The following is a 9651-nucleotide window of genomic DNA, read 5'->3' on the forward strand; positions in this document are numbered from 1 at the left end:
GGATTAATTTTCCTGACATAACTAATTGCTGGATATGTTCTTGACCAGAGGGAAATCAAGGCAGAGCCATGGTTTGTCAGGACTTGCTTGATCCCAGTGAGCCCCGTGGTGCATTTGGAGCTGAGCCCTTGAACCTCAGGGCCTGAGAGGAGATTGCACAAACCTTTCCAGGAGTCCAAGTCAGAAGAAAAATCCAAAGTGTCTCAAAGCATTAATGGGTCCCACTGAGGTCCATCCCCAACACAAGCTCCTCATGGACTCCTTGGAGGAGAGAACTGGAGGCCAGAATTGCCCAAAAACCACTCATAGAGTAAGGGAGGAAAGGAAAAACTGAAGTAACTTGAAGCATTAATGAGCCCCACTGAGTGTCAATACAAAGCTCTCAAGGGACTCGTTAAAGCAGATAATTGGAGCCACGATTGCATAAACTGCTAAAAGAGTTGATGTCAAAAGGGAAACTCCAAGTACCTTAGAAAAACTGAGTACCTTGAAGCATTAATGAACCCCACTAAATATCATTACTGACAAAGCCTCTCAAGGGACTAATTAAAGCAGATAATTGGAGGCCATCACTGCACAAACCTCTCAGAGACTCAGTGTCAAAAAGTAGAACTTAAAATCAACCCTGAGTGTCTTGAAGCATTAATGAACCCCACTGAGTGTTGTTACTGACAACGGCTCTCAAGGGACTAATTAAAGCAGATAATTGGAGGCCATGATTGCACAAAGCTCTCAGAGACTCCAAGGCAAAAGCAAAACCCAAACCTTGAGTATCTCAAAGTATTAATGAGCCCCACTGAATGTTAATACAAAGCTCTCAAAGGACTAATTAAAGTAGATAACTGGGGGCATGATTCTATAAACTACTAAAAGAGTTGGTGTCAAAAGGGAAAGACTTGACTTCTCTTTGTCCCCACCTGTCATCTCTGCCTCGAATTTCCTGCTCCAACTGGAACCTGGGGACATTTTCTCAGTTGTGTCCCTCAGTGGGACCCATTAAAACTTCAAGAAACTTCAGCATTTTAATTTGAGTTCTTGAGAAGGTTTTGGAACACTCTCTCAGGGAATGATTATGATGTAAATATTTAATGAACCAAGAGGATCATTAAAGTCCTTGTGCTGTGTCTGTGCTGCTGAGCTGGGCCAGGCTCCTGGCACAGAGGCAGCTCCCAAGGTAAACCAAGAGAAGCTTCAAAAAGACATTTCTGCTGAGGAGCAGCTCCTCTGCCAGCCCAGCAGGGCTGAGGGCACTGCCTGCAGGCACTGAGGGCACAGGAGCCAGGCACAGACAGGCTCAAGGCAATCAGGACTGGGAAGACATTGAGCTGAGACTGCACTTGGGGAAACATCTTCACAGCCCTGGACATGGTGAGTGTGTGGGTGCAGGACAATGTCCCCTGTGCGCCTGGAGGGATCTCCTGGAGCCAGCACAGCCCACAGCCTGGGGGATGTGTCAGGAGGACTCTCCCATATTCAGGGACGCCTGCAGGGGCTGAAGCTGGGGCTGCAGCCAGGGCTGCCCAGGGCTGTCCTGCAGAGCAGCTCCTGCAGCCCTCAGGGCTCTTGGCCAGCCCAGGGCATGTGCCACCTGCCAGGGACAGCTCTCAGCCTGCCTGGCAGTTCCTCATGGACTGTGGGGAGAAGTTGGAGGTGGAAGGAGCCACCCCTATCAGGGCAGATTCCTCCTGCTGTGGAGATGGTGCTGCATGGCCAGGGCTGCTCTCAGCTTTCTCCTCAAGGCAAGGCAAAGGGGCTGTCAGGTGTGTCTGTGTCACTGACTCTCCTGCACTGTCCCACTGGGCATCAGCAGATCTGCTTCACATCTCCCTCACAAAGTGCCTCCTCACCCTCCTCTGTCTACAGACAGCAGCAGCAGCACCTTGGCTTGCAGCATCTCTGTTTGTGTGAGCTGCCCTTAAGGCCCTGCTGGCAGGGAGATGGCCCTGGGCAGTGCCCTGGGCTGGGAGGGGTGTGCAGGGCAGAGCTGAGCCCCCAGGGCTGGGCTAGGGAAAAATATTTTTAAAATTGGGCTTTCAAAATGTAAAATTCATTTTCAAGCACGTTTTAACTGTCGTCATCTGAAATAGAGGGATATATAATGAGGACAGTGCACCTGTATGGGACCAGCAGGTCTGACAGTACTGGGGCACAGTCAGCCCTGTTTTCCCTCTGGGCTCCCCAGTGTTCGGGCTGAGAGGGATGCTGAAAATGAGGAATTAACTCAGCAAAAGCCGTAACTCAGAAATATTTAGCAAAGCTCCTTCGCAAGAAGAGAAGTAATTTTGGGGGGATTCCAAATAAAATAGAAGAGGATTGACTCAAGAGAACCTATCCCACTTTGTCAATGCCTTCTTTCAACAGTCCACAATGCCCACAGTGCAGAAATGTCCAACAGCAGCTCCATCAGCCACTTCCTCCTGCTGCCATTGGCAGACACGCGGCAGCTGCAGCTCCTGCACTTCTGCCTCTTCCTGGCCATCTCCCTGGCTGCCCTCCTGGCCAACGGCCTCATCATCAGCGCCGTAGCCTGCGGCCACCACCTGCACACCCCCATGTTCTTCTTCCTGCTCAACCTGGCCCTCACTGACCTGGGCTCCATCAGCACCACTGTCCCCAAAGCCATGCACAATTCCCTCTGGGATACCAACAACATCTCCTATGCAGGATGTGCTGCTCAGCTCTTTTTCTTTGTGTTCTTCCTTGGATCAGAGCTTGCCCTGCTGACCATCATGTGCTACGACCGCTACGTGTCCATCTGCAAACCCCTGCACTACGGGACCCTCCTGGGCAGCAGAGCTTGTGCCCACATGGCAGCAGCTGCCTGGGCCAGTGCCTTTCTCTATGCTCTGCTGCACACAGCCAATACATTTTCCCTGCCCCTGTGCCATGGCAATGCCCTGGGCCAGTTCTTCTGTGAAATCCCCCAGATCCTCAAGCTCTCCTGCTCCAAATCGTATCTCAGGGAACTTGGGCTTCTTGCTGTTAGTGGCTGCTTAGCACTTGCCTGTTTTGTGTTCATTGTTTTCTCTTATGTGCAGATCTTCAGGGCTGTGCTGAGGATCCCCTCTGAGCAGGGACGGCACAAAGCCTTTTCCACCTGCCTCCCTCACCTGGCTGTGGTCTCCCTGTTTATCAGCACTGGGACATTTGCCTACCTGAAGCCCCCCTCCATCTCCTCCCCATACCTGGATCTGGCACTGTCAGTTCTGTACTCGGTGGTGCCTCCAGCCCTGAATCCCCTCATTTACAGCCTGAGGAAACAGGAGCTCAAGGCTACAGTGCGGACACTGCTGACTGGATATTTTAAGAAACAGTAAACTGCTGGCTAATTGCTGCAAATCGCTTGAAATAAAAATCATTTTTGAAAGACCTTGTTTGATTTGGTGATCAAATTTTTCTTTTCTGTCCTTCGTTTTAATATTTTATTATATTCCATAAAGAAATGTCATCCTTTGTGCCATATTTCATTTTGTTTCTCCCTATGTTTTTCAGGACCCATATTGTGTCAATGAGGGGCTGCAATCTTGGTGGTTTTAAACGAAATAAAGGATATTACTCCCAGCAAAGTTTTCTCCAGAGATGCCCCTTAGGTTCCCGTCTGTGGAGCTGCAGCAGCAATGTCTGTGTGCAGAGCTGGGGGCAGATCAGTGCTGGCACAGCAGCTGTGCCCAGCAGCAGCAGCAGCACTTGGTGTTGCCAGTGCTGCTCCCGTGCCACTGCCCCGCTGCCCTCCTGGCCCTCGTGTTGCTGCAGGGCCTGAGTGCTCTCGGGGCCGGGCACAGCCCTGGGGGTGGCAGTGCCGGGGCTGCAGCAGGGACAGGCCATGGGCACTGCTGGGGCAGCGCTGACGCCTCAGGCCAGGGCCTGGGGGCTCCAGGCTCCTTGGCCAGGCTCTCTCCACAACACTTGGCCAGCCCAATGCTGAGCACAGAAAAGCCCCGGGAGCAGCCCCAGGCTGGCCGTGGGCAGGCTGGGGGCAAACAGCATGGCTGGTGCTCTGCAAGCTCCCTGCAAGGGGGACACCCTGGCAAGGAGCAGCAGAGCAGGGGCTGATCCATCCCCACTGCGCTGGACACCCCAGGGCAGCGTCCCAGAGCGTCCTCATGCACCTGCCAACAACATCCCCCCTCTGCAGCCCTGGCCTCTCCCCCAGCTCACACAGGAGCCCCATCCTTGCAGGCACACACACGGCAGCACTGGCTCAGGAGCCCCTGTTTGCATTGCACACAGCAGGCTCAGCACCCCCATGGTGCTGCTGTGGGGACATGGAGCTGAGGGAGCACAAATGCCATCAGCCTCTGGGGCCAGCAAGGGCTGGGGGACGGCAGGGAAACCACTCAGCTTTGTTGTGGCCTCTGAAGTCAGCCAGAAATTTTGTTCCCCTGAGCTGTGAGTTTCCTGTCCCACTGCAGATGTTATTGCTCACAGCCAGGGCTGCCTGGCAGCCCCTCCCAAACTGCCCTGAGCATTCCTTTTGCTTCACATTTGCTTTCCTTACTCTTTCTAGAAATCTTTCTAGATTTCTTCCTCTTACCAACCCTTGAACCCTCTCCTGCCAACAGTCCATCCCTGTTTGCCCTTTCCTCTCTGGCCACACTCTCCATTTTCTTTTCTTGAGTTGGCACCATGGGATCATCCCTTGGGGAGCAGGATCATCCTCCAAGTGCTTCAGGAATTGTCTGCAGGGTCCTGCAGTGCCTCGTGCTGCTCCCTTGCCAGAGGCACCACAGGCCAGGGAGGCACATCTGGGCTGCTGTGTCTGGGTGTGGGGCTCCCTGTTGTGGGCAATGAGGAGGGGCTGGAGAGGCTCTGCAGGACTGACAGGATGGGCTTTGGGGCTGTGTGGAGAAGCTGAGGGACCTGGACTGCTGGACCTTGTGAAGAGGAGGCCCAGGGCTCATCCTGCAACTGCTCCACGGGTGGTTTCAGAGAATCACAGAATTAGAAAAGCTGGAAAAGTCCTTGGAGATCATCATGTCACACCTGTGCCCTGACACTACCACGACTCCCTGAGCCTCCTCTACTCCAAGATCAACAACCTCAACTCCCTCAGCCACTCCTCACAGGACTTGTGTTCCAGACCTCTCACCAGCCTTGTTGCCCTTCTCTAGACACGCTCCAGACCCTCCATGTCCTTCCTAAATTGGGGACCCAGAACTGGACACAGCACTTGAGGTGCTGCCCAACCAGTGCTGAGCACAGGGGAAGAATCACTGCCCTGCTCCGGCTGGCCACACCATTCCTGATCCAGGCCAGGAGCCATTGGCCTTCTTGGCCACCTGGGCACACTGCTGGCTCATGTCCAGCCTGCTGTCCATCAGTGTCCCCAGGTCCCTTTCTGCCTGGCTGCTGTCCAGCCACTCTGTCCCCAGCCTGGAACACTGCAGGGGTTGTTGTGGCCAAAGTGCAGGACCCTATACTTGGTCTAGTTAAACCTCTCCTTCTTGGATTTGGGCCCTGGATCCAGCCTGTCCAGGCCTGTGTACAGAGCCCTCCTACTTTCCAGAAGATCCACACTCACACCCACCTTAATGTCAGCACGGTTCCATATGGCCCTAGGGTGTCACAATTTCATGAGGCCTCCCAGTGTCACAATTTACTTTTGGTTCCATGGAACTCCTAGGTGTCACAAAGTCTCTTAGATCCTTGTGCCCCAAGGTGTCACAATGGCACCTTGGTCACCCCAAGGCCCTGCAGTGTCACAATGCCCTCTTGGTCCCATGCGGCAGCATGGTGGAAAAATTGTTTCCTTCAGTCCATGAGTCCCTCTAGTGTCACAATGGCCTCTTGGTTATACGAGATCCAGCAGTGTCACAGTGGTCTCCCTGTTTCCAAAATAACAAAAAGTGTCACAACTGTCTTCTTGATTTTATGAGGCCCCATGGAGTCACAGGGACCCCTGAATTCCATAAGGCTCCACAGTGCCACAACGGACTCCGTGTTTACACAGTGTCACAATGGACCCCTGGTGACACAAGAACGTGCAGTGTCACAATGGATTCTTGGTGCCATGACACCCTGCAGTGTCAGTGTCACAGTGGTGTCTGAGTCCCTCTGCAGAGCCCTCCTACCCTCCAGCACATCCACACTCACACCCAGCTTGGTGCCACCTGCACATTTGCTGATGCTGCACTCAATGCCCTCATCCAGATCATCAATGCAAATATTGAAATCCACGCTGGCTGGCTCTGATCCCTCAGCCATCCTGTAGGTGCCCTGTGATGGCACTCAAGGTGATCTGTTCCATCACCTCACCAGGCACCCAGGTCAGGCTGACAGGCCTGCAGTTCCCCACATCCTCCTTCCTGCCCTTCTTGGGGATGGGCTCACATTGGCACCTCCAGTCCTCTGGCACCTCCCTGCTGAGCCAGCACTGATGAGAAATGATGGAGAGCAGCTTGGGGAGCTCATCCAGCAGCTCCGTCATCCCCCTAGGATGGATCCCATCTGGTCCCAGAGACACCTGTGAGCATCTGAGTGGCTCAGCAGGTCCCCAGCTGCTTCCTCCTGGATTACAGGGGGTCTGTTCTTCTCCCTGTCCCCATCTCCCAGCTCAGGAGAGCACTTGTCCTCAGGACAGCCTGTCTTATTGTTAAAAACTAAGGCAACAAAGAGGTTGAATACTTCAGCCTTTTCCTCATCTTTGGTAACCATATCCCCCCCCAATAAGGAATGGAGATTTTCCTTGTCCCTCCTTTTGCCATTAATGAGTTTATAAAACCATTTTTATTATCCTTCACAGAAGCAGCCAGGTTAACTCCTAATTTCAGCTTTCATGTCTGATTTTCTTTCTGCATGACCTAACAACTTCTTTAAATGTTTCCTAAGTTGCCTGCCCCTCTGTCCAAAGGTAATGCACCTTATTTTCTCCCTGAGTTCCTGGTAAAAGCTCCCTGCCTACCCAGGCCAGTTATTTTCCTCGTTAGCTCACTTTCCTCTCTGAGGAAAATGAAAGACAGGCTGCCTCTGCTCCTTCAAGATTCTTTTCTTGAAGTGCCTCCATTCTTCCTGGAATCCTTTAAGAGCTGTTTCCTGTAAAAAAATCAGTTCATTTATCCCCAAATCTGCATTCTGAATAGGCCAAAGTCTGCTCTCTGTAGGTCCAGTGTAGAAGTTTTGTTGATTCTCCACCTTCGTTCACAGAATATTAAAAACTACATTATTTCATGGTCACTGTACCCCAAACAGCCTCTGAGCACCACATCTCCCTCCAGCCCTTCTCTGTTTGTGAACAGCAGGAGACAGAGCTTTCCTTGCGAGTGGGAAGAGAAGGAATTTAGGTTTTAATCAAGGGCATATTATTTTTATTTTTCAGTTGAGAGATGTGTCGACTGGAGCATTCCTTAAGTGATCTTGATGCTGAATGTCTCCTTAGGAGGTCTGGCCATGCAGAAGAATGAGCCCCTTGCAGGCCAATGCTATTTGGACAACCTGCTCCTGATCCCCAGCCTCACCATGTCTGACATTGCCTATCTGGGATTGACATCCTAAAACATAAAACCCCCCTATAAATTTATTATTAATATTGTGATTTAATTAAATAGTAAAAATATAATGATGTTTTATTTTTATAATGCTATTATTCTTTTTTATACCTGATTTTTATATTTATATGAAAAAATCGATACAACTTTAGCAACCAGAAAAATTAATGGTCATTGGTTCTAAGTAACACGATTCCCTTCATGAATTAATTGACCACTATCGGCCATTGATTTCTCCCTGTTTATGATAATTACTCCTATTTTAATCCCTTTCTCATCTTTTTAATAATTTTCACAGACAGGATATAACGGGGCCTCTTTGGGATCCATGAAGACATTTCTGGGGTACATTTCAGGAAGTTTTGGGTCTGGGGAGGGAATTTAGAGAGAACTTGAGGGTCTGGAGGACACTTCAGGGAGCCGGGTGGTCACTTAAGGATTCTGAGAGAAACTTCAGAGTCCGGGGGAGCTCTTGGGGGTCCAGGGGGGCACTTGAGGGTCAAGGAGGAGAATCTGGGGCCATTTGGGGTCCGGGCGGGCACTTGGGGGGCTCTAACGGGGCTCTCCAGGGTGCGGGGGGTGATGGGAGTTGTAGGCACAGGTATAATGTGGTTCAATGGGGCCGCAGAGCATCATGGGAGTTGTAGGTGCAGCTACAATGTCTCTCAGTGGGGCGTGGTGCATGATGGGAGATGAAGTCATGGCTGCAATAGCACTCTATGGGAACCATGGAGCATGATGGGAGCTGTAGTCCGGGAAGGTGCTCAGCTGAGGCGTTTGGGGGTCCGGGAGGGCACCTGGGATCTTGAGATCCTCAGGAGGGAACGTGAATGGTTCAGGAGCACTTGGGGGGATCTTGGGGAGCTCTAACCGGGCTCTTTAGGGCTCAGGGCACGGCAGGAGTTTTACGTATGGAACTGTGTTATGAGGGACTCTGAGGCCATGGGGGATTACAGGAGATGAATTCCCAGAAGTGACTGTAACGGGAATCTGTGGGGTTGGGAGCATTCAGGGGATCTGGGGACACTTTTAGGTGGTCCCAAATGGGTGCTGAGGAGGCACCTCGGAATCCTGGAGGGTCTGGGGGACACTTAAGGGACATGTGGGGGACGGATACCGGGGTTCTGTGGGACATGGGGCATGAGAGGTGTTGTAGTCCTGGCTCCAATCGGGCTCTGTCAATCCCAGGATGTCCCTGTATTTTTAAGTGCACCCCACAGTCCATCCCAGTCCATCCAGATTCCCCCTCTTCACTTCCCATCTTCCCATCTTGTCCCAGTGTTCCCCAATATATCCCAGTGTGTCTCTGTGTACCCCCACATTTCATCCCAGCCCACCCAGATTCCCTCTCAGCATTCCCAGTGTTCCCCACTATGTTCAAGTCCTCTCCAGTATCACTCTGAGTGTGTCCCATTGTCTCCCACAGCATTCCCAGTGTTCCCCAGTATGTCCCAGTGCTCCCCAGTGCTCCCAAGGAAACTTGAACTTCTCCCGGTTCCCGTGGCCCCCAAACCCAGCAGTGGGGTCAGTGCAGTGTCCATGGCCACAGCCCCTGGCAGTGGCCCAGGGCAGGTTGGGATGATGATCCACCCTCACAGCTGGCCCAGGGCAGCTCTGCAGTGGTTTTGGTGTTACCTTGGGCTGGCACACACCTGAGGAGTGTCTCTGTTTGCAGTGGGGAACTTTAAGGGTTTTAGATTGCTTCAAAAAAAAAAAAAAAAAAGAAAAGAAAAAGAAGAAAACCCCTCTTTACCAGACTTCCTGAGGAGAGACCCTGGATCAACATCAATCACAGAATGCTGCAATCACCTCTGCTATAAAGAGAACAGTAATAAAATACACCCTTGAAAATAGGAATGGATATTTCTAAGAAGCTCTTTGAAATATTTCTCCATATCTGGAGTTGAAAACCTTCCTAATGAACTGCACCAGACCAGAGGGAAATCAAGGCAGAGCCATGGTTTTTCAGGACTTGCTTGATCCCAATGAGCCCCGTGGTGCATTTGGTGCTGCCAAGGAGCTCCAAATAATATTTTGGAAATATTGGCTCTCTCTCTGCAGCGCTGCCTTTGCCAGGAGCTCTGCCCAGCTCAGCAGCACAGACACAGCACAAGGACATTAATGACCCTGTGGGGGTTGGGGCTGAGTCCCTGAACATCAGTCCCTG

The 9651-nt window shown here is 51.7% G+C and overlaps 1 protein-coding gene across 1 annotated transcript; it reads left to right on the top strand.

The window, feature by feature from the left end:
* The first annotated feature begins 2384 nt into the window (after positions 1-2384).
* On the top strand, positions 2385-3317 carry LOC148218853 (olfactory receptor 14J1-like). Its single transcript, XM_088157792.1, has one exon. The coding sequence runs from the start codon at positions 2385-2387 to the stop codon at positions 3315-3317; it is 933 nt and encodes a 310-aa protein (XP_088013918.1).
* Positions 3318-9651: the final 6334 nt, after the last annotated feature.

The sequence above is a fragment of the Sturnus vulgaris genome, unplaced genomic scaffold, assembly GCF_052056855.1.
Source record: "Sturnus vulgaris isolate bStuVul1 unplaced genomic scaffold, bStuVul1.hap1 Scaffold_157, whole genome shotgun sequence".
In the NCBI taxonomy this organism is placed as follows: Eukaryota; Metazoa; Chordata; class Aves; order Passeriformes; family Sturnidae; genus Sturnus; species Sturnus vulgaris.